The sequence below is a fragment of the Pagrus major genome, chromosome 17, assembly GCF_040436345.1.
Source record: "Pagrus major chromosome 17, Pma_NU_1.0".
Taxonomy (NCBI): domain Eukaryota; kingdom Metazoa; phylum Chordata; class Actinopteri; order Spariformes; family Sparidae; genus Pagrus; species Pagrus major.
This window is the reverse complement of record NC_133231.1, coordinates 32,076,685-32,102,361: the sequence shown is the minus strand read 5'-3', so window position 1 is coordinate 32,102,361 and position 25,677 is coordinate 32,076,685. Positions and strand designations below refer to the sequence as shown.

General features: G+C 45.0%; 1 protein-coding gene across 1 annotated transcript in view; it reads right to left on the bottom strand.

Moving 5' to 3' along the window:
- Positions 1–7,229: 7,229 nt before the first annotated feature.
- cpne4a (copine IVa) overlaps positions 7,230–25,677 on the bottom strand; it is a 51,541-nt gene continuing 33,093 nt past the window's right edge. The window contains exons 9-15 of the mRNA XM_073485330.1: positions 22,039–22,098; positions 18,422–18,555; positions 17,315–17,369; positions 15,062–15,113; positions 12,530–12,663; positions 11,155–11,391; positions 7,230–7,361 (exon numbers count right to left, since the gene is read on the bottom strand). Of these exons, the coding sequence (XP_073341431.1) occupies positions 7,230–7,361; positions 11,155–11,391; positions 12,530–12,663; positions 15,062–15,113; positions 17,315–17,369; positions 18,422–18,555; positions 22,039–22,098 (804 nt within the window). The remainder of the gene's footprint in view (positions 7,362–11,154; positions 11,392–12,529; positions 12,664–15,061; positions 15,114–17,314; positions 17,370–18,421; positions 18,556–22,038; positions 22,099–25,677) is intronic.

Here is a 25,677-nt window from a genome sequence, read left to right as displayed (position 1 = left end):
TTTTCACCTGCACCTGTCGGCAAAACTACAATCCTGCAGATTCCCATGAAACCACTTCCTGCTCGCTCGAGGATGAACGTTTAATTAGATTTAAATTTCTTCTTTGGGTCCATTTTTCAAAGACTCGTCTGGGTGAGCGACAGCAGAGGAAGAAGACAAGAAAGCATTTTAATGGAGCTTCATCTGAGCTGCAGAGACACAATCATCTGAAAGATCAGATTTCAGTCTATATAAAGAACGATTGACAGGAAGTCCAGTCATCAGATTCTCTCTGCAGTAATTCAGCTGAAAGACGTTCAGACGTCCATTGTCTGAACTGTCAGCTGAGTCTCAGTCTGCCGCCTCATTAAGGTTTTAATGTGCTGAAACTTCGGCTGAAGTTTGGTCAGACTTCAAGTATCGGAGCTGCTGACTGACAGGAGAATCTGCTGCTGCTCACGTGTTCACGTTTAGAGTAGTTCGATGGAAAACAGGCCAGAGGTGAAGACAGAGAAAAGACATCGATGAGGAGAAATCAATAACTGGTTGCTATTAAAAACCGAGCTGGGCTCACTGTAACATTCACACAGATACAGAGAAGCTCTCAGACATCGAGCACAGATCCTCTCCGAGTCTGAGTGTGAGTGACCTTCTCATGATGTCGTCATACTGGAGAGAAGTTTCCAGTTTTTTTTCTTTTTCTAGTCCCGCTGGTCCACGTGAACCTCCAACACTCCCCGTCCTGCACTGGAGGTGTTTGGTAGGTTAAAACAAATCTCTAACAGCAGATCTGAAGTCTGATCATCTCCTCGTCCTGTGTTGCCTCCACTGGTTTGCAGCTTCATGGTGAGTCGGTGGCGTCTCACAGTGAATCTTTTGTCCTGTTGACGGAGTTAATGACCTCCTTTCATCCGTCTCCTCCTTCTCCTGAACTTGTAACGCCTCCGAACAGAATCAGCCGAGAGGTTTAATTACTGCTGCTGCTGTTTGGGAGCCACACTGAGGATGTTGGCTCAGCTGAGAGATTCTCACAGCAAACAACACACAGCGAAACATCCACACGCCGACTGACGGATGCCTCAGAAATTATTCTCTAATGTAAAAATAAATCAATCAAACTTCTTCCTGTGAGCAGAATATCCACCAATTAAAAATCTACAATTCCTTGACGGCCATTTTCCTCTGAATGATTATCATTTCACTGATCCTGATTGATCAGCAGCTGAAAAGACAATTCAATAGTGAAAGTCAAACTGTTAGCTTCCACAGGGAGCAGCTAACAGTAGCATTCAGCTACTTCCTAGCTAACATTACTGTTTGTAGTGTTACACAATACGATAGAAAAATAAATTAATTCCAGAAAATCAACGCTCATCTTTGACACATTTATTTAAGCCTGGAAGTGAAACACACTGGATGTAATCAAACCGTAATGTTGGCTAAGAAGTGGCTAAATGCTAATGTTAGCTGAAGGGTTATCAGACATGTTGTTAGTGCTGTAACAACTACAGTATTTTCTGGGGTTACAGGTTATGTTGGACTGAAACATGCACTGTAGAGGAAGTTCCTGGATGACGTTGTATCAAGATTTAAGCTAATGTTAGCAGCTTTACCTGCTTTCTGCTCTGGTTATTGTTCAAATATCATCAGAATATGACAAACAACACATGTAGTTGTTCATTTAATCTGATCTCTCCCTGTTCGTCTGTCCGTCGTCTGTTTTTGTGCTGACAGACGGAAAAATGAGAAACTAAAGTAAAATATATTATTATATACGTTTTTCGGAGTTCTTGATAGAAACTGAGTCATTTATGAAATCTTGCATGTTCGACCTTCACAACACACCGACACACTCACAGGTTACTGATAAAACTTTTATTATCATAAGTCAGTTTGTCATTGTTTTGCACACAATACTGCATGTTAACACAACGATAAGTCACCAACACCTGCCCTCGTCTCCACCTTCTGTCTTTGTTCAACACAATGAACCAAAACACCACAAACAGCGACAACTCTAATGATTACAAATCAAAGTGATGCTGAGTGGCTGAAAATAATGTGGGGATGTTGTGTGTACCAGCGTGAGTCATTACTGGAGTACAATTCTTTGTGTCAAGGTGTTTATAGCATAAAAAAATTAACTTGAACTACAGAAATAAAAGTACTGACTCTATCGGTCAGACAGCATGCTGTCCTTCATTGATCCGTGTTTAGTTGTTGATCTCTGACAGTAACCCTGAACTAATCATACGACCGCAGCCGGACTGAGATCCTGCAGAAAACACCAACAGTAGAATTGTTGTCATTTAATATAGAAAACCTGAAATAGTATTGATAATCTTGTCTAGCAATAAGTCTGATGACACAAATGATGTGGAGGAATCCAAGAGTTCATTCGATGTCAGATTCGCTGCAAGATGGTAAAATATGTGGACATTTTTCAGCGACGTGTCATGAGGTGTTCAGCTGTCATCCACTACAACATACTACATCCTTTAAAACAACTGTTCCCGATGGTAATTTTGCTCCTGACACCCAAAATCATTATTGGGCAATTATCACGAAGCTGGAAAATGATGGATTGGTCCCTTCAGGATGGGAGATAAAGTATCTTAAGATGTAAAATGAAAGATCGACAGGCTGTTTGTGGTAAAGAGGAGCTGAGGGTCACGATGAAGCTCTAACACTCACTTTTGGTCCTGAGTTTTGGGCAGTGATGTAAAGAAGGAAATCCCGAAGAAACATTTCAAGTAACAGTTTCAGAACAGAGTTCTAACTCGGACCTTTGTGTTGAAAGGAACCTGTTGAGAAGGTTCTTTCCTGTAAGGCTGTCTGGGCCCTCAGTTCTGGTAGGAGACCCGGGGAACACACTGGAGAAGTTACATACCTCATCCAGCCAGGGAACACCTCGAGATCATCCAGGAGGGTCTTAAAAAGACTTGTTTGGGAAAAAGAACTATTTGCATAGCCTGGTGCCACCATGACCCGGATCTGTATGAGCAGAATTCCCTAAACAAATGAATCAGGAAGTTGATTAATTTTTAGACTACCTTGCTTTGCCTGGTGCTAATGAGAAGAACCTGGTTAAGTGGTGGAAAATGGATAGATGGATCTAAAGGTTGATCCTGACTGAGGACTTGAGCTGCAGAGTTTAGGAAGTTTACATTGACAGGAAAAAGGCCGGGTGAAGAGTTCTGACAGGCAGAAGGAGCTCCGTTCCTTCAGATGGTTTGGGTGGACACCTCCATGTGGAGTTTATTCAGTATCCTACCAGAAGGAGACCAACTGGCAAATCCCAAACTTGTTTGAGGAATCACTAACCCGATCTGGCCTGGGAACAGTTTGGGATTCCCGAGGAGATCTAGAATACATGGAGAGCCACTGAAGGCAAAGCTCTTGATTTACTGATCCGACTTGACCGAGGATCTCGGGATCCCCCAGGAGGAGCTGGAGGATTTAACTGGGAAGGATTTCTAGACAACCTTGCTCAGCTTGGTGCCATTGGAAGGACTCTGATACATGGGTACATTGTGAAGTTTGATCCTGACTTTAGATTTGAGCAAACTTCAGAATTTTAGGAAGTTTACACTGACAAGAAAAAAGAGCCGGTGAGGAGGTTTGACAGCCAGAAGGAGCTCCGCTGCTGCTGCCCCATGGGTACCACTGAAGACAGGCCTGCCTTCTGGTCACCATCCTTTGGAGATATTCTAGTATATCCTACAAGAAGGAGACCCAGAAGTTGTTGATGGAATCGGGTCCGGCCTGGGAACACATTTGGATTCCTCAGCAAGATCTAGAGAACATGGCTGTAAGTGTCATGAACTTCCTTCTAACGCTTGAAAATGTGATGCCGAAGACTGAAAGGCTTCTTTTACATTGTCGTGAGATCACATATTCACAAGAATCCATCTTGCCCAGCTTCAAACTATGCATTCGTGTCAGCATCCTTTGAGAAACTGGCAGCTACTGGTGTGGTTCAGTGTGACAGCCAGCCAGAGAAGAGAAGTTAGTTTGAAAACAATGGCGGCTCCTCAAGGGGGTAAGTGTAGCGGCTACAGCGCCAGTCAGAACATGAGAGTTTATATCATTCTGCACTGAAGGTTGTTCTTCTCTTGAATGGCTTCAGTCATTTTTTGATTGGTGGTAGCGCTCTCCTACTGTTGATCTGATTGGTTGAAGATAGCCTGTGAAAGACAGATGTGTCATCCAATCACCTGAGAAATACTTCTTGAATGTGCCCTCCCATTTCCAGACAGCTTGTAGTGGCTCAGTTTAACTCAGACGAGAGAGTCTCAGGACCAATCCAGTCGCCTTAACACAATGATGTCTGGACTACCCTGCATACCCTGACGCCACACAACCTGGACTGGCATAAGTGGTCGAGGATGGATGGACGGACGGATGGATGGTTGGATGGATGGATGAATGGAGGGACAGATGGATGGAGGGATGGATGGAGGAATGAATGGTTGGATGGATGGAGGGATGGTTGGATGGACAGATGGATGGAGGGATGGATGGAGGAGAGATGGATGGAGGGATGGATGGTTGGATGGATGGAGGAATGAATGGTTGGATGGATGGAGAGATGGATAGAGGGATGGATGGAGGAGGGATGGATGGATGGAGGGATGGATGGAGAGATGGATGGTTGGATGGACAGATGGATGGAGGGATGGATGGATGGATGGAGGGATGGATGGAGAGATGGATGGTTGGATGGACAGATGGATGGATGGATGGATGGATGGATGGAGGGACAGATGGATGGATGGATGGATGGATGGATGGAGGGACAGATGGATGGATGGATGGATGGATGGATGGAGGGATGGTTGGATGGATGGATGGATGGATGGAGGGACAGATGGATGGATGGATGGATGGATGGATGGATGGATGGATGGATGGATGGAGGGACAGATGGATGGATGGAGGGATGGTTGGATGGACAGATGGAGGAGGGATGGATGGAGGAGGGATGGATGGATGGATGGATGGATGGATGGATGGAGGGACAGATGGATGGATGGATGGATGGTTGGATGGAGGGACAGATGGATGGATGGATGGATGGATGGATGGATGGAGGGACAGATGGATGGATGGAGGGATGGATGGAGGGATGGTTGGATGGATGGATGGATGGATGGATGGATGGAGGGACAGATGGATGGATGGATGGATGGAGGGATGGATGGATGGAGGGATGGTTGGATGGATGGATGGATGGATGGATGGAGGGACAGATGGATGGATGGATGGAGGGATGGATGGAGGGATGGACAGAGGGGGAAGTCTGATCCTGACTCAAGCTTAAAGTTTTCCAGAACTGACTGAAGGATGCTAACAGGGTGGTTTCACCCTCTACTGGTCCGGCTGCAGGATGTGATGGTTCAGACGTCAGCAGTAGAAGCAAACCCAATAAAAACAAAGTGAATCAGTTCCTCAAAGACAGAAAGTGAGAGGGCAGGTGTCATGGCACAAATAACCAAAAACTATCACCATAATCTAGTAAACTCTCCAAAGATACTCAGGTTGTGCTTTTATATCTACTCACACATTGTCGTTTACACGTGAACATGCTTGAGAGTAGAACAGCCCCATCATCGGGAATATTGTAAACGTCATTATTACTCATATTATTCACGACCAGGAAACAGAAACCACAAGGACAGAGGAGTCCCGCATGGAGATTTGCATGCAAAACAACAGTTCATGCATCTGCCTCGCCTTTAGATAAAAACATGAGAGGATGCAGACGTCTGTGAAGGCAGCTTGCTTGTTCATCTGGCAGAGATCCAAAATGCTTTACAACATACGAACCTTACGAAATTTAGCAAAATCTCGATAAACTTTTATAAAAACAAACCGGATGTGGGGAGGAGGGGGGTCATACATTCCTTCATCGACTGTTTCCCCGCCCGTCATGCTGTCTGCAGGGAAGCAGCGTTTGGATTCACTGTTGTGTGTTTGTGTGCTTTTCACATCCGTTAAAAACACTCCTGAAAGTTACAATCAGCTCAGCCTCTGTACGGCCTGCATGCACAACAGATGCTAAAGGTGCTACAGTTAGCATTTTATACATGGAACCGGAGTTGGACCACAACACTGGTACTTTTCGTTTGACTTGTACACATTACCCATAAGCCTCTCTGCTTCTTGTGATGTGTAATCCTGGCCTTCATGTCACTGGAAAACTCAAAATGGTGGCCGTGTGTGTTTGTGTCTGGACGCTATCCTTAACGGCGTGGTGACCGCTGTCAGGCCATGTTGGCGAGCTACTGTGACTGGTGAGCTCACTGCTGACATGCTGGATACACAATCAAAGTAGCTAGCTGATCAGTTAGCTAACCACTGGACAGCGACTGTAACTGGACAAAAGTTTATTCAACAGACTTTATCACAAAATTCGGCAGTTTATCAGCAGATTATCTGTTTCATCCTTTCCCTGTCAAGACGGCTTGTGATTGGTCAACACCACAGCAACACCATACTTTCCCTTCGTAATCAGATTCAGTGTCGTTGATACTTCACAGTAAAGATCTTTTGATGGAACACGTTGAGGTGGTTAATGCTGATGTGACCCAGCTGTCACTGTAAACACTAACGTATGAGGAAGATGAAACAAACATTATCTGTAATTCTTCAAAGAACAGTAAAAGTAATGCTACATAGCTAACAGAACAAGCTATCAACGGCTACTTAGTAGAGGTGTAAACCCTGTTTGTTTAGTGGAAATGAGATCTTATGTCCAACCAGAACGCCCCACGGACTGAGGTCCAACAGAACTGACTCGTCTGGTGAATCAGGACTCTGTCGCTGTCTTTGCTGATACTCCCAAAAAGCAGCCGTTTTATTACACCGCTCTTTGTTCTGGCACATCTCAGCCGCTGTGCTTTGACTGTTTTTGCATATTCGGTGTGTGCAACAGGCAAAACATGATGCAAAGATATCTGACGTGACTCATGTTTCACTTCTATCTCAACAACCACCTCTCTCGTCTTTTTAAAAGATCACAGCAGGACATGCGGCGCCCTCTACCTGTTCTGTGCCATAAAGCAATCCAGTTAAACTTCCTGTGAATCCAGTGTCGGCTTCTCGTTGGCCTCGTGTGTCTACAGTGACTGTATGAGCCATTTCTTCATGGTAAAACGCTGCGTGTAGCACCTTTAACATCGACAAAGAACAAAAGACAGTAAACATGTTTCTCAGTCCAGGAGAGGTTGCGGCGGCGGCGGCGGTGCTCAGGGGCCGAACTGCCTGGAAGACTGGTACTCGCTGGGCACTTTGGGCTTGATGCCCTTGCTGTTGTAGTAGTCGACCACCTGGTTGGGCACTTCTGCTAACACGCTCTTAGCCAGAGCAGCTGGAGACGCCTGAAGAAGAAGAGGAGACAAAGGAAGCATCAGTCGTACTGTACGTCTACAAACACACAGCGGCGGCTCGTCTGTTTGAAGACATGAAAATGAAGAACATCACAGGTTGTTAGTTAACGGACCATCATGGAGGTTACAGCCAGTTTACCATAAAATCACGTTTTCTTCACATTCATCAGGTTTAGATCGACTCTCTTCCTTCCAGGCAGCCACTGGTTTCAGATCTTTACTTCACACCATGAACATCAAACTGCAGATCCATCACAGTGAATGTTTAAACAAGCCATGTTATTGTCATTTAGTTTTACATTTGTAAGCAAGAGTGTCTTAAATTCTGTTTAATGCTGCTTGAACATTTGAAAATAGACTTTTGGCTCCTGAAAAATGACTCTGATCCGTTGACAGGACATCAGAGAGCCATGCAGCAGAATGTGAAGCAGCTGGATCAGAGTCAACACCTCCAAATCTGAGCAAAGGTACTTTAGAAAATGGCTGATTGGTGACTGAAGGAGTTTGAGTGTTTTGAGGCTTTTGCTCACAAAGTGGAGCGTTAGACTGACAGTCTGGCTGGTGTGTGGTCTGCAGTTATGAGTCTTTGAGAGGACATTGTGGTTCACAGACAGCTGAGCTCCAACACTCATCTGTGGGCTCGAGCTCCGGGAAGTGACTGAGAGGATGAGATCGCAGATACAAGCAGCCTGAATGAGTTTCCTCTGAAGGCTCGTCTTCCTCTGACAGACCGGGTGAAAAGCTCAGACGTTTGGAGGCAGCTCAGAGTAGAGCTGGTGGTTCAGGCCTCTGATCAAGATCCTCCTCGAAGCGTCCTCAGGAGGTTTTCTGTCCACGTCCAACTGGTAGGAAGATCTGGAAACAGACCCAGAACACACTGGAGGGATTATGTGTCTCATCTGGTTTGAAGACACCCGGTCAAGAAAATGGACGGATGCTCACGAGGGAGGAACACGGAGCATGAGACTGTTAGTCGAGCGTCGGCAGTGACGCAGCTGATTTACTGGACTTTGTGGCTTCAAGCAGCCAAAACTAGTTTCCTTCACAGAGAGTCTGCGCTCAGCCTCAGGCCCTGTGTCCACAGAGTGGTTTTATCTGAGCGCCAGCGTCTTTTTTCAGTCGTTCCCAGTGAGGAGTGAGCGTCTGCAGCAGCAGGACGCCGTCCAGCGTCTTTCTTCAGAGCGCTCCACCTTCTTTGCTCGGCCGCTCCGACGCTCATCTCATCAGAAAGTCTTTTTCTGCCTCGCTGATAATATTCACTGTCTTTGTCTCTATGGATCATGACGTCACTCACGTCCTCCTCTGATGTCTCTCAGCTGTCAACATGTTGTTGTCATAGAGACGAGACACACGTGCTGCGTGTCCTTTAAATGTCCGACACTTTCATATTGTGTAATGTGATGAAGAGATTAACTGAAAGTCTTCAGAATCTGTGTGATTGTTTTAAAACTGATTCAACTTTAATTTGTGTATCTTTGTTTATTTCAGTAGAAATCTGAAATCAGTGTTTCATTCATCATTAATGAGGATCAGAGGCCCGTAAACATAATATGAAACTAATTGGCAAAAATAAATAATGCATGAATTCAGGCCCTCACAGACCGTTAAAAATATGCACATAAAAATACATAATGATCTGAAGATTACATTTTATATACACATTTATTCTGTGTTGTACATTTTACAGCCTGAACTCTTCTCCTCTGTCCTTTTCATGAAGTGTAGCTGTGAGGAGGACTCAGTTGGTCAGAGCTGCTCGTCGCTGTCTCGTTCTGTCTCATGAACATTTCCTCCTTTTGGGTCAAAGACAGAAATTCTCATTCATCACGCAGATTATTCCCGGGAGGGTAAATATATCCAGCGCTTGTAAAATGAGTCCAAACTGGAGAGATAAACCTCTGCTGTGCTCTGCAGTCTGTAACCTTCAGACTGCTTAAAGACTCAACATTCATTTGAGAGAAGAAGAGAAGAGACTGGCTGGCAGATCGCCTCTCCATCTTCTTCTTAAAGGCTGAAAACTCATTTCTTCAATAACTTCACACTCTCATCTCGTCCTCCTCCACTTCCAATATGCTCTGATCCTCATTCAAAACGCTCTCTCTCTTCTTGGCTCATTGCTTCCCTCTAATTCACAGTCATCCACAGTTATTGTAGGGTCACACAAAGTTATATATACGCACTGTGTAATTGTGTATCAGGAAGAGATTGTTAGAATTAACACACCATCTGCTGCACATATTTAGAGGTTTTTAGCTCCGAGCCAACAGAGAACGGGAGCAGCGAGATAATCAACAACAAGTGCTTCAAAACTAAAACGTAGAGACGGAAGGACAGAGCAGCGTCATGGTGACGGGTCAGAACTTTAAAATATAACGTGAATAAAATGTGCAATTTAAAGAGGAAAGCAGTGAAACGAGCTGAGAGCCTTCATGTCACTGAGCTTCAAGAACTGATATTGGATGAGATCTGGAAATCTGCTGTCAGAGACTTCAGCCTCCTCAGTGACGCCACGCTTCAAAATATGATTCATCTCTCAACCTCCAGCATCAGTTGAGAAGTGCACGGCTCCACGGTCGATAAAACAGACGGGACTTTAGGCAGCGAGGGTGGAGGGAAAGCTACGACGCCTGCCGAACACCCGGGCAGGCTGCTGTGGTCCTGCTTCTGTGTCTACCTTCAACACTTTGTGACGTTCTCCCGGACACAGCGGCCGTCCTCCCGGACACAGCGGCCGTCCTGCCGGAGCAGACTGTTGGGCTACAACGTCAGAATCGAACGTCGAAGCCGTCTCCTCAACTGTCGCTGCTTAAAGTCCTTCTAATAAACATCCAGTTAGACTTTCAAAATAAAGCTCGCTGACAAATATTTCACATATTAGTATCACATGTTATCAGGTTTTGACTGTCGCACTTTGGTTCAGTTAAAAAAAGATGCTACTTACACAAGTTCCTTTACTTCACCTGTGTAACTTACATTACGTTGTATGTTATCTATGGAAGCTTCTTACGTAGCGTCCAAACAAATCAACCCTGACGCTCAAACACAGGACCTGAACCTGCTCTCCTCATGTGTGACCCATCAAACTGGCCCAGCTGAGCTAACGTTAACTCACTGTGGCTCTGTCTCACTCAGCGTTTGGAAGAGCTGCCAAAAATGAAAGTGCCGTTCACCATCTTGTCGCTGCTGATTTTAGTGACCAGCTACAGAACAGAGAACTTCAGGACACAGAGACAGAAACAGAGGCTCGCTCCTCTTTCAGCCTCGGAAATGCTGAAAATGCAGGTAACAGTATCAGCGAGTACGTGAGTCTGTGCACCCGTCTGATACCATGTGATGTAGAAACGCTGCTACATCCCAGTTAGCTCCGTTAGCTCTGCTTAACGTCACACACCAGAAATCAATTCTTCTTCTCTGCTCTAAAAGCTGACACAGGAAGTAGCACTGCGCTGCCCCTGGTAACTACCGTTTTTAGAGCAGAGAAGAAGAAGTTGATTTCAAGTGAGTCAGACGGAGCAACATGTCAGCTACCTGGAAATATCTGACTCTGAGTAACCCGACCAGCAAAACAGCCACATGTTCAGTATGTGAGGCTGAAGTCTGAGTTTCAACACCAGCAGCTTTATGAAGCGTTTGAAGACGCAGCAGGTGAACGAGCACGACCAAACTTTAGGAGACAGCGAGGGAACACGTTCATGTAGGTATCAGAACCGGTAAAGGTAAAACATGGTATCAGAACCATGACTGATTTTTATTATTTCATCAGAAGTCCGTCTGACAGACTCACATGTTTGAAGTTGCGGAAGGGGACGAACTGGACGATGTCCCGGAGGACAGGCTCTCCTTTGGGCGATCGCAGGATCCCATCGTCGCCGTCCAACATCTGCATGTCGCTGAAGTCGGCGTTCCCGATCCCGACGATGATGACGGACATGGGGAGGTGGGAGGCCTGGACGATGGCCTCCCTCGTGTCGGCCATGTCGGTGATGACGCCGTCCGTCAGGATCAGCAGGATGAAGTATTGCTGCGAGACAAACGATAAAAACAGTCATCAGAGTTTCATCCCAACTGGTTCAGGTCGTCTGACTCGAGCTGATTATCATCTTACAAACGAACAAAACATTGTGATTAAAACAAAAACACACAGATGAAATCACAAATACTAAACAGATATATGTATACAGTATATACATATATATACATACATATATACTGTATACATATATATACATACATCGTATATATACATACATACATACATATACATACATATATATATATGTATATGTATATATAACATCAATAACATCGACACCAGAGTCAGTTCATAGTTAGTTACTATTACAGTACGAGGCTCGTCTCATATTTCTACAGAAGCCCTGACGGACAAGTGAAGACTTTGTTTGTTTTTCTTCTGATCTAAACTGTTTTCTGTGTTTATGACTCGACAGCTGGTGGAAAAAAAGTTTTGCAGGATAAAGTTCATAAACGTCATTTTATTTTCCTTCAGTGAAAAAAGAAACATTCAGGAGAAATATTTTGGTGTGAAACTGAACGAAAGTTTTAGCAGGAGAAAAGATGAGTTTTGTTTTGTTTCTCCACACACACTAAACACAACACACATCTAAGAAAAATAAATCCTCCTGGAAATTGTTTTTTCACTTCGTCTCACACATGAAAATAAGACTCTCTTTTTTTCACGTGTTTTCACAGATGGAATAAAAATTAAAGAACTGATAAAGATTATCCCGCAAAACTGTTAATGGATCTGTCTTCAGGAGAGAAGACAGATGGGACTCAGGTCCGTCCTTGAAACATGTAACAGAAGTAAAGTTGTGTTTTCTTGTCTTCACTTGACATTTCTGTTTGCACTTCTTCTCTACACTGTCGACGAGCACAATTAACGTCAGCTGCTTTGACATTTGCAGTTTGCAGCGGCGGTGAATGAATTCCACCAGAGCCGCTGCAGAAGTCTTGTTATGTTCTGACACGACGTCACGTTTTCAGACTTTCTTCAGATTCCCTGATCTCCACGTTTAATAAACTCAAACAAAGAGAGTGACTTCCATTAACAGCATCCCTCCCCACAGGACACCGACGCTCAACCTATTCTGCGAGCAAACAGAAATCCTAGTCGTCGTGCTGTCAGCAGAGTCTCTCACCATGGCCTCTTTGGTGTGGACCTCCTGTGAGGCGGAGTTGGCGACCTTCTGGATGATGGGGGCGATGTTGGTGGGACCGTACAGCTGCAGCTTGGGGAGGCAGGCCTGGTAGGCCTCCACCACACCCTGGATACCTTCAGTACACAAAACCAGAACATTTTAATCAGCGCCAGGGAGAACAAACCGGGATTAGCTCCTTCAGGTATCAGGACCATACTTTTACTAATAAATCCTGTATTTTCTCTACAGCTTTCTGAACATTAAACTCTTTAAAGAGAGAAAATGTTTCCAACTTTTCCTCCAGAAACAAAAGAAGCCTGAAAAAGACTCAGCTGCCTCTGGAGGGCCGCTCAAGTTCACCGTGTGGATGTTCAAGTCCCAGCGTCCCAGCGTCCCAGCGTCCCAGCATGCCCGGAGGCAGCAGTGATTTAATGTGTGAAGGTCACTGAGAGCAGCGTCACACACACACACACACAGTCTTAATTAAGAGTGTCTGTGTTAAACTGTCTCTGCGCTGATCGATGACCTTTAGCACCCGAGAGGGCGAGAGACCTTCAGCTAAGACAGAGTCCGTCTCTCTCTCTGACCCAGTGAACAGAACAACATGGAGCAGAGAGGACGCCTGAGCCCGGTTCTGTCTGGACCGACTGCATTTATATTTCTCTTTCCATCGACGGCTCAGAGCCAGAACCCGACCTGCTCATCAGCAGCGACAGCACTTCCTTCACAACGCACGCACAGACACACACACACACTCTCACACACGCACGCACGCACGCACGCACGCACGCACGCACACACTCACGCACACACACTCTCTCACACGCACGCACGCACGCACACACACTCTCTCTCACACACACACACACGCACACACACAGAAGGAACAGCTGTCAGGAGAGTTTTGGGTTCAGTATCTTCACTGAGGTCACTTGGACATCGAACCACCAGGCTCGTAATTCGCCGTCGACCCGCTCGTGTCTCTGATGAATCGTCTTAACAGTATTTTGTTTTTTGAAAAAGATTTCAGTCAAATGTTTTATGGGTGGTACTTTATTACGTTAATTAAAGATGATCTTTCACATATTGTTATAAAAAACAAGCCGATAAAAACAGAACTCTGCAGTTTTATTGTCTTGTATCAGTGTTCGGCCATATTTAAAGCTCATTTCTTTGTTTTAACACGTGTGATCTCATGGAGAATTAAAGCTTAAAGCTGTGTGATATTTCACAGATTATTTTACAGTTGTTTTTATTTGTTGGTGCCCCTTCCTGTTTGCTTCCCTTCACATTATGAATTGCTTGTTCGTATTGTCTGAGAACATAGCTGAAGCAACATTCATGTGAAGATCTGAGTCTGGTTTATCCTCCATTTGGGCCGTCGTGAATCCTGAAAACAGGATTTACTCTCTATAAGAGGAACTCACACACAACTTTGTCTTCGTTTCTTTGTAAATAAACTCATTCAAACGTTCAAGCTGCAGTCTTGAAGACAAATTCTCATATATTCTCAACATATTTATTGGCTTCACGAACAGGATTGGAAGAAGAGCGACACATCCTGCGTCTCGTCTCGTCTCGTCTCGTCTCGTCTCGTCTCGTCTCGTCTCGTCTCGTCTCGTCCTGAGTGCAGTGAGCAACATCTACAGATTCTCCAACAAAGAACCCTAAAGTTCATTTGTTTAGAGAAGTAAAGCAGCTTGTGGGTTTCAATAAAACGTTCACATGCATGTTGGACAAAGTTTCAAGTCTGAAGTAAAAAAGAGTTTAAAGTCTCCAGACGACTAACTCGAGGGTAAACAGCAGGTCGTGATGAGTCCAGGCTGCAACCAACACATGAATGTTACCTTCGTCAGAGCGTTTGTAAATGTCACTCGTTCACTCATAATTCACCCAGTCACTCGTGGAGCTCAGCGGGTCTGAACGAGCGAGGAAGGAGGGCGTTTCTGATCGTAAACAAGTGGGTGACCTGCTACAGACAGGAGCACGCTGAATAAAGGTGATGACAGGATTCACTGTACGGGAGGAGGTTTGGACTGAAACTGCTGTTTTAGTTCATTTAACTCTTCGATCAGGATTCAGGTTTCTTCACCTGATCTGTGATAAACAGACAAATACTGCAGGTGAGTGTCAGAGACAGTCACATCACAGTTCAAACTTCACTGAGGATCTTCATGTTTTTAAGTTTTCTTCAGTAACACAGTGATCCAGTAACTGAACAGGAGCTGCTGACGGCTCAGTCAACACTCTTATCAGGACCGACCCGTCGATGACATCACAACGCCTGATGAGCTTCAACTGTTTCTGTGGACTTCCTCCTTTTATACAGAAGTGTGATGAAATAATAATCTGGAGTCACCGTGTGAACAGACGTCGTCATCAGAGGCTTCAGACTGAAGGAGCTGCTTCGACCTGCAGCCTCGACATCATCAAACTAATCTCACATCAAAGCGTTTCCTGCGTGTTCGGACTTCAAATATTTGACTCATTTTCTTTTCTTTTTTTCAAAGAGCAGGAAATCAAAGCACCTACCTGCACACTCCGGGTTGTCCTCGTTAAAATTCACGGCAAAGTCATGGGAGACCTGGAGGGGGGGGGGGGGGGACAGGAAGTGTGTTTGATCTCTTCATCAAAAAATAAGAGAAAAAGCTTCAACAATGAAATAACACACTCCACCTCTGCTCCTTCCTCTGCTTCATCTAGTCTGAGCTCTGACTGACTCTCACCTCCTGTCTGATTAACTCAACAGGTGACCAGGTGACCAGGTGATCAGGAGACCAGGTGATCAGGTGATCAGGTGACCAGGTGATCAGGTGACCAGGTGATCAGGTGACCAAGGCAAATCACTTGTAAAAATGAGCAGTTCAAATGTGACGTCATTTTAATGTCACATTTTGAAATATTGACTCTACATGTGAAAGTTCACACGTCACGTTTCCTTCTTTTTTCTCAGCCCGAGTTGGTTCACAGAGTCGGTACACTGCAGAGTGAGTGTGAGTGCAGGCAGGAGGAGCTCAGAGCTTCTCTACGAGCGCTGAAAGGTCGTTCACCGCCGCCGGCCTGCCGTCAGGACACGACACCAAGAGACTGAATCCTCAGACTTCAGCCAAACTTGTATCCTTGAAGGTGAACTCAAAATAACTGTAGATAAGTGAAGCTGAGAGTGAGGAGGAGAATATCAGCAGTTATATCTCCATAAGTGTCCTTATGTCTAACAGCGAGCTGCAGGAGGCACAGAGCATTTTAACTCCTCTTCTTTGTTTTGAGAGAAGGAGAAGATATTTAATGTTTCATATTTTCAGGCTCTCTGATCGACTGTTAAAAGGATTAGAGGATATCTGCCCGAGGCTGCGAACGCTGCGACCTTTAATGTGTGTGAACGCCACAGAGCCTGATCGTCTCCGGGGTGTGTTGTGTTTCTCATTGTCTCTGTTTGCTTCTGTTTTACTGTTGGTGTGAATTAATGTTCATTATGTGAACACACTGTGTTTACAGCAGGCTGTGAGGCAGAGGCAGCTTCTCTCCCTCAACAGCTCAAAAAATAACATTGTGAGAGAAGAAATGTCTTAAAGAGGAAAGTCTGGCACCAAGTGGAGTGAAATGTGGAAACGTACAGTGTTTTACAGTATTTCTTCTTCTTTGGATCTGTTTCATTCACTTTCAGCAGCAAACTGAGCGAGTGACGAACGTCAGGCAGGTAGTCTGTGGGCGCCAGATACCACGACACACCGAGAAACACTCCTGTGATCTGTATGAGATCAGGAGCACAGCAGGAGACAAAGGTTCAAATAGTGACGCTCACTAAAATCGTATGTGTTGGTAAGATGGAGCTGATTTCATCTTTACTTCCTGTTCCTGTGTCCTCCTGTTCAGTGAGGCAGCCTAACATCTGTGACAGAACAACCGCTGTAGCCACGAACACCAAGTACAAGATGATGGTGACACTGAATTTGACTTTTCTTCCCCTCGTTAGAAAAACCTGTCCCGTCTGTTAACCTGCCGTCCTGACAGGTGGACCGCTGTCCAGGTGGACCGCTGTCCATGTCCGGATGCTGACCTATAAATTATAACTTATTACTGACAGGGCGAGTCACTTTAAACCGCTGCAGTATTTCTAGCCGTCACAGATCGATGTGTCCAGGAAGCTCACAGATCGAATGCATGAATTTTAAATCAGTCGCGTGACGAGAGACAACAGTCGGAGAGAAAAAGACAATCAAGAGTGGACTCTGAAATATTGATTCTTCCTGCAGGCGGTTCAGAATTAGCGTGAATCATATCTGAATCCATAACGTTTTATATTTTAATGCTCAAAGCAGCACAACAAGCAGGAGAACCGGCAGGAGAATCACAACCTCGTCAGAGAGCGTTTCTGTGTCAAAGTCAGTTTTGATAAATTAATACTGATGTGTGGTTTTCTGTCCGTTTTACAAATGTGACTCTTCGACTCTGTGGCATCAGTTACGTCATAAAATCCTCCTAAAGTTTGCCGACGTCAGCTGACAGACGCTGCTCGCCGTACGACACGATCGCAGCCTGTAGCAGCAGAACTCGACATTTCATTGGTTGAAAAGTTTCATAATCTCACTTTGACTTTCTGTACTTTAAACTTTAGGACGAAGAGAAAATGCAGCATGAAACCAGCAGCGCCCCAGGGAGACGAGGAGGAGGAGGAGGTCGGCTGGTAATCACGGGCGGGCGGCAGGGTCCGCCTCACGCTCTCCAGGCCTCCTCCGCTGACAGAGAGCATGCTGGGAGAGACGGCGAGCAGAGCAGTTAAATTACCTTGTAGTCAGGCGGGATCTGAGCGCCGAAGCCGAACGCCGGGAACATTTTGTCACTGCGAGAGAAAAGAAACGGAGATAGTGTGAGAGGAGGAGGAGGGCTTGTGATTGGCTGACAGCAGGAGTTAACGAGCTCATTCAGACCGCTGCTATTTCAGGACAAAGAAAGAAATGACTTCTGATTGGCTGTGGGAGTGGTGGTGAAGCTGAGCGCTGATTACTTCCTGCTCAGATCACACGAGGGGAAAGTGAAGAAAAGTGGAAGAAGAGAAAAAACATGAGTCGAACACAAATAGTCGTCTGAAAGAGCCGCTTACGTTCTGCTGTCAGCTTTAATGTTGTCCACTCTGATTTCAGAGCAACTTATAACTTCAAGTTCTCATTCGCCTGCTTTTATTTGATCTTCATCACATTTGGTGCAGAACATATTTTGCTGATCTTTGGAAAGTTTTCCATTTGTTTTTACTCAGTTATAAAATCCCTGCAGGTGTGACCTTTTTACATTTTGCGTCTGCACACATCGACTCCAGGCGATAAATTAAATGGTCACAACTCAGCAGTCCTGAATCTCAGTCTACTCTTTATATTCCTGCACAGCCTGTGAGCTTTTCTCCAAAACTCACTGTCAATTTCAAATATCTAAACATGAAGAGAAACACACAGCAGCTTTCTGCAGGAGTCTCTCTCATTCTTTCCAGTTTCACATGTTTCTCAAACTGAAGACTTGTTGTAACTTCAAGGTTTCTCTTCACAGAGAATAAAATTCAACCTTTATAAAAAATGTCATATAATAAAAGGCTGCGTGGGACAGAAGGTGTGAAGGGTTTTTAAGTCTCTCAGCCGAAAGAAGCAAACAGGAGGAGACAAAACTGTCGAGACGAGACACAAAGACAGAGGAGTTTTAATTAAAGCGTCTGTTTCACTCTGAAGTTTCTTCTCCTCGTCACTTCGTCTCCACCTGAATAAAACGTTCAGTCACAGAACAAAAACCACACAGCTTCCTGTCTCTGCTTCACCCTGCTGGAGAAACGTTTAGTGTATTTCTCCTTCAATGAGTAAACTCATCTGATTGGCTACTGTGTTTCGTGGGACTCAGGTGTGGACTCACCTGTCGTAGTCCTGGCAGATCTCCCCCACGGCCACCAGAGCCTTCAGGTACTCGTTGGGCTGGAACGGGTGGATGTAGTGCAGAGAGCAGCTGTTCCGAGGATCGCCGTTAGAGGCCGTGAAGTCGATGGCTACCTGGAGAAACGACGACCAATCAGAGACCAGCACAGTTAGCTTTAACCCCGACTTCATATGAGTTCCAGTCATAATGTTCAGTTTGTGGGAGCAGAGATGAATAAATGAATAATGAGGGACAGAGACGTGTGGAAGTCTTCAACCTTTTGTCTTCTGTAACCTCGTCCTGCTCTGAACTGAAGTGTGCTGCTCAGGTTTGGATCATTAACATAAATAAATCTCATTACATTAAATAATTCATTAGTTGTGATGACAGTAATGGTTGGTGGTAATGTGTTAATGTTATTTTAATGCTGTCGGAGGAGGAGCAGACCTCCGTGTGGCTCCTACGTAACTCCAGCCCTGTGATACAGTTTGTTTCTACGTCTCCTGTCACTGACAGACTGCATCAAACCAACCTCCTCACACTGACCTGTGATCAGTCTGAAACTCCTCCCTCACATCTGTGACCTCAGTGTGATCTTTGTCCAAACCGTCTCCTTCAAACAACACGTAAAACACCGCAGCCTTCTGTCAGCTCACAAACATCAGCCGCCTCCGTCCATCAGTCTCATCCACACGTCCATCATCCAGACTGGATCACTGCAACATGTCCTCGACGGGACATCATCCACAATACTAGGTACTGTATCGTAGTCAACTGGACTTGTGTCAGTTTGTTGAAGACGAACTGGAGGAGCTGCAGGCTATGTGTGGGCGTGTCCTTACAGAGTGTGGGCGTGTCCTTACACACTGCGGGCGTGTCCTTACAGAGTGTGGGCGTGTCCTTATAGAGTGTGGGTGTGTCCTTACAGAGTGTGGGAGTGTCCTTACAGAGTCGTTAGGGCCACTTGTGGGTCGTTGGTCAAACCGGTCTTCATGTGTGTTGCTAAGGCCAGGTGAGTCCAGGTGAGTCCAGGTGAGTCCAGGTGTGAGTGGTTGTTAAGCTGTCTGGGGAGAGAACTCAGCAGCATTGTAGGTGGGTGATCAGTGATGTCGTGGGCCTCCTCTGTTCAAACGTCTTCAACAAACTGAAACAAGTCCAGCTGACGATACAGCACTTAGAATTACCTCGCTCAAAGAACTCAGAGATCCAGAACTCTGCTCCTGGACCTGTGACCACATCACCCCCGCTCTCCAGAACCTCCTCTGGCTCCGTGTCCCTCAGAATCCACTTCAAACTTCTCCTCATCACCTACAGAACCCTCCTCCACCGGACTGAGCTCCTCCACCGGACTGAGCTCCTCCACCGGACTGAGCTCCTCCACCGGACTGAGCTCCTCCACCTGACTCCTCCTCACCGACCACATTCAAGGAATCCCTCAGAACACCCTCTTTAAACCTGCCTACGACCTTTACCCCCGTCTGATCGTCCCTTCTGTTGGTTCTGTTGGTTTCTTCTGTGAAGCGTCGTTGAGTATTTTTAAGAAGTGCAATCTAAGTTAAATGTATTATAAATATTATTATTTGTATAAATGTAATAAATGTACTTGTCTTACAGTTAAACTTAAATAGATGGTAAACAGTACAAATATCTGAGCTGTCTCTAAACCCAGTTCGTCAGAATCTAAGTGGAGCGTTCTGGAGGGAATCTCTGGCGTGTAAACAAAGTGTTTGTCTGTAAAGACGAGAAGAAAGAAAGGATTTAATGTGAGAGGAACACGTTCTGCATCCAGTCGACTGTGAACTAAAACAACCTGCAGTCAGACGCAGTTTCCTCTGGAGACGACCTGAACCGACAGACAAACAGCTGATTGGACCCGCTGCTGCACAGAAACACAGCTCGCTCTGTTCTGACTGAACTGCAGCTTCCTGCCTCGTTTACATGTTGAGTGAGTTTGTGGCCTCCAGCGATTAAACCTCTCCGGATCACTATTTCAAAAATACATGAGGAGAGAAACACTTTGCTTTCTTCTGCTCCTGACTGAGTGGCAGGTTGTCCCCGACGACGCTGATTAAACATTTAAACATTCAGGGAGGCGGCGGTGGCGGTGGCGGCGGCGGCGGCGGCGGCTCGTCGCTCTGCGGCAGGAAGTGATGCAGCTTTGTTGTGCTGCCGAGTTCAGTGTTTACACGTGTTAACGGCTGGAAGAAGCCGACAGACATCATGTTTACATCTCTGACTGATTTAAAGTTATTAAAACAGACGTAAAGTCAGTTTTCCTCTGAGTCACAGAGAGGCCAGGTGTATCCCAGCATGCACTGGGTGGTTTCCTGTCCAATTAAGAGGAGACACGACAGGTGAAGGGTCAGACTGGAGAGTTCGGCTATTCTGCCTCCAGAACCTTTCTTCTCTCAGACTAGAGGAAACAAAATGTCCAAAATCCACATTTAGGTTTTATTTTAGTTCAGAATTCTGTTCTGGACATTTATCATAACTATCACATATTTCATGAGATTATTAGCCTCATTTGCATATTTACACAGAACATATTAAAAAACTTTTAATACAGAAACTAATTGTCTTAACGTCAGAAATCATCTGGAGAAGTTTAGATGATATCTGAGTTTGTTCTCAGACTGTGAGTCAGAATCCTTCACTCATCTCTCTCTATCTCTATTTCAGGGTGTCCAAAAACAGGGACTGTCTGGAGCTGTCCCCCAGAAATGTCCCTGTTTTTACCACAAAATGAAAAATGACTCTGCCTGGCGACAGAAGACGGGCCAGCAGAGCCGACCATCAGCTCTCATCACGTTGCGTTTGTGTTGCCGGCAGAGCTTCAGCAGCGGCACGTCGCTCTCGTTCTTCTGCTTCCTCCTGCCACAGTTTCATTACAGAAGTTAACGTGGTCAAAACATGTGAAACCAGAATCGGCCGTTTTCATTTCATAGATAAAAACACAGAAATCTGGTCAACTTAATGTTATTCTGAAGGTTTGAACAGCTCATGAATCATTAGCAGTCTGATTTATAACTTTATGACTAAAAACATGGAGGAACTGGATTTCTTATGTCTGTTGACAGAATCTAAAAATGGGAAATCTAAAGTCGTCGACTCCAACATGAAACAAGAACATCCTCATCCTCATCATCATCATCATCATCATCTTCCTCATCATCCTCATCATCATCATCCTCATCATCCTCGTCCTCCTCCTCATCATCCTCATCATCATCATCCTCCTCCTCCTCCTCCTCCTCATCATCATCGTCATCATCATCCTCATCATCATCCTCATCCTCATCATCATCATCATCCTCCTCCTCCTCCTCCTCCTCCTCATCATCATCATCATCATCATCGTTATCATCATCCTCCTCCTCCTCCTCCTCATCATCCTCATCATCATCCTCATCCTCATCATCATCATCCTCAGACTGGTTAAACTGGTCACATCCCAGTGAGATCAGCTGCTGTTAACTGGGACAGAGGCTGCTGAACGTGTCGCTGTGGTAACCGTTTCCATGGTGACATCAGAACTACTTTGAAAGAACAGGGCACGTGTGTGTGTGTGTGTGTGTGTGTGTGCGTGCGTGCGTGCGTGTGTGTGCGTGCGTGCTCACAGTGAACTGGATCTGACAGCCTCCCATGATGTAATCCAGGAACGAGTGCATCTTGATGATCTGCAGACAGAAAAACATGTAAAGGTTCTGTAACATCAAACAGAATCCAGACAGGAAGTCACACTTACATCAGCTGACTATTAGCGTCCAATCGGATTCATGGAGGGTGAGTCGAGAAGCCAGAGACCACTGTCAGAGACTGCGTTTCAATGTCCGTAAGCATGAAACCACTGGATGTTCATAACGAGACGTCGGGACATTTTCCAGCTGTGTTTGTGGTATTTTAAGTGGATTTGTGTCAAAACCGAACCAGAACCTAATATATAACTATACCAGAACCAGAACCAGAACCTAACACCAGCGTTGTCACGACATCAAACTGAAAACTGAACCTAAAGAAACGTAAAGTTTGGTGGTTTCAGAAACGACCTTTGTTCTGTCGACTGGGTCGTGCAGGTGTAACAGTCGTCAGTTCAGATGTTTCCTGTTTTATTTTGTAGAATTCGTCCTCGTGTCTTATTGTGACATCTGACTTCCTGTCTTTGTCTTTTCCCACCTTTTCCCTGTGTACACCTGTGTTTCATTTGTTCTTCGTGCTCCTGATTTGTTCCTCATGGCTTCGTGGTTTTTCCTCCGTTTTTGAATTTCTCTTCAGCTTTGTTAAATTCTCCTTGCTGCCTTGTTGCCAGCTCCTGTTCGACTGCCTTTTGTTGTTGCTTTTTGGATTTTGGATATCAGCTCATAATTAAAGCTCTGTTTGTTCTTTACCTTCCTGCCTCTGTGTGTCTTTCATCCCTTTTTACAAAAAACAGCAGCAGCAGCTTCCTGCTCAGTGTAACGCTGCTGCCGGGAGACATTTTAACACTTGAACTAGTCTGTTTGATGGTCGTCAAGAGAGTTCAACAAACCATTTAACATATAATCAGTTTTCTCAGTTTCTTCTGTGGCTCTGGAGGAGAAAATAACCTTGATGGACACGACAGAAAGCTTTCATTACAAACTGAGCGTATGGAAATATGAGCCAAAACAAAACAAAGGCTTCCATCCACACAGATTACAGATATTATCTGCAGCTGCTGGGTGTTTTACAACAGATACAAATGGATTCAGGTTTTGGAGACATTTTCTTTAACAGCGTGTTGTTGAAGAGGAGAAATGTTTGAGGTGAGATCGAAGCTGCAACTAGAACATTAATCTGCAAATATGATAATGATCAAGAATTTATTGAAGTCATTTCAAATATCTGCTGATTTTCTTTGTTGTTTATCTCAGTAATCTGAATAGTTTCATATCTTTGTCACTTTAGACCTTCATGAGGTTATTTTATAATAAATATGTATAAATATAGATATATACAGGACTTCGTACTGCAGGAGTTCTTTGTTCAGATTTAATAAAACAAATGATCAACAGATTAATCACTAATGAAAAGAATCATTATTGCCAGCCTGGTTAAGATGTAGAGGAGGGCGGGGTCCCAAACAGGTCTGACGAAACCATCTGGGACACCGTATCCCAGGATTCATTGCACGCTGGTGATGGCTGGATTTGTTGGACAGGATGGTGGACACACAGAGTGACGCAGCAGCTGAAAACACTTTTTAATGTAAGCGTTAGCCCTCGAACGGCTAACAATGCAAACGTTAACAGTTACTGTCAGGGTTGCTAGGCGACAGGAGCGGCGCTTGGTGGTCGAGGAGAGATGGTGGCGTGTACAGGAATTTCCCCCGCAGACCAGAGGCCACTCCCTCACAGACTGAAGGATGTGGCCCACAGCCCGGGACACGGCTCACGATGTCCTCAGTGTGTCACGCTGTGGACACGTGACCACGTCGTGACGGTGTTTAACACGGACCATAAACTCACGTCATGATGGTCTGAGACGAACCTTCTGTTTAAGAAAGATTCTTCAGCTCAAGCTTCATTCTCTCTCTCCTGACCTTGTAGTGACTGTAACGCTGTAATTTTTAAAAAGAAAGTTAGACTCACTGAAGTAGAACAGAAGTCAGACCGTCAGACGACGTGTCATCTGAACTTGTATAATTGTAAAGCGATCAGTGCCGAGCTGCTGTGCAGGTAACCTGGTTTTGTGTTGCAGCCCCTCGAACACCCAGCGGGACCAGAGAGGTTTTCCTGCTGAGTCGTCACATGACGGGAGCGTTGACCCGCTTCTCCCAGCGAGCCTCGTAAACACAGATAATGAGCTTAAAGCGAAGAAAACTGCAGGAGGAGGAAGAGAAGGTGCAACAACATGCTGCTCCCTGAGGGAGAGGAACATATTATATATATTTTATAATATATTCACATCCTTAATGTTTTTATTTCAGGCTTCTGTTTCCCTTCTGCCGCGTCTATCTGACAGCTTTACAGAATAACTAAATATTAAATATGATTATTACTACAGACTCAACGATGCAGCTGTTAAAATGAGCTTTGCAGAGACTTTAAAGGAGCAGTCTGTAGTTTTGTTGAATAAATGTTAATGAGCAGAGATAGATCCTCATTGGCTCTCTTTGTTTTCATGATGAATAAACTGAATAAACAAACTGACCTTAAAGGACAACACACTTTATACTGTTCTACTTTGTTTACTGTGCATTTGTTTTGGAAGTGTCCAGAATGTAACTGTTCTTTTTACAGTTCTGGTTACAGATTCTCTTCAGCTCTCATATTCGAAATTTATTTGCTAAAAAAAGAAAAAAGAAGGATTAATTTGGCCCTGATAATCGTGTAGTGAAAGTCTGATACTGTGACAGCCCGAACAGACAATACTGTCCTAAAGAATGCAGTGAAGTACAGGTACAAACTATAAAATAAAAATATTCAGGTAAATATAGCAAATGTGTTTTATTCCCCCGCTGAAAGAGGGGCCCCTGACCTCCTGCTCGTGGCCCCGGCTGCTGACAGAATGAGCTCAGAGGGAATCTCCAGGATTATCATTAAACATCAGCTGATGTATCGAGGGCAGAGCCGCAGCTGAAGACGGATGATCCATCGTTACCAGCGGTTCGTTAGTGATCCGGCCCGTTAACCTGCTCTCATTCTGTCATCTCAACACCAACTCGCCTCTTAAAACATGTGGCTTCATTTCCTGCCTCTGCTCATCCATCAAGTGTAAATTACCTCGCAGCCGTCACCACCGCTCAGTCATCTGTCTCTGTGTTGTGCTACACCTCATCCTGTGTCGCTCATTTCAAGCGGGCGTTAACTCATTTTGAAGCGGGAACTCTTCATGTGTCGAGTGTCATCGGGCTAAATGTTATCTGGCTTTCATTCGGCGGCAGGATTCCCAAGACTCCCCTCGCTTGGCGTCTGAGCGCCGTTAAGCATCGTCTGGCAGGAAATGTCAGGTTAGTCAGGCTGCTCAGCGCTACATAATTGGTTCCTCTAACAGTCTGCCACCCAGACGCCTCGGAGAAAACAAGAAGAGGAGCAGAGCGCCGAGAAAAAGCTTCACTTTACTTGAAGAATAAGATTTAATGCCCTAAACTGTTTGCTGTGATGTTTAAATCTGGAGAGGAAACTTTTAAAATGAATCCACTGATGAGACACTTTATAAGAAATGTAAAGATCCAGTTTTTTACTGTTCAAAAGTAAAGAGCTTCTACAAAGAGCCACTTTTTCAGCAGTGACGAGAGT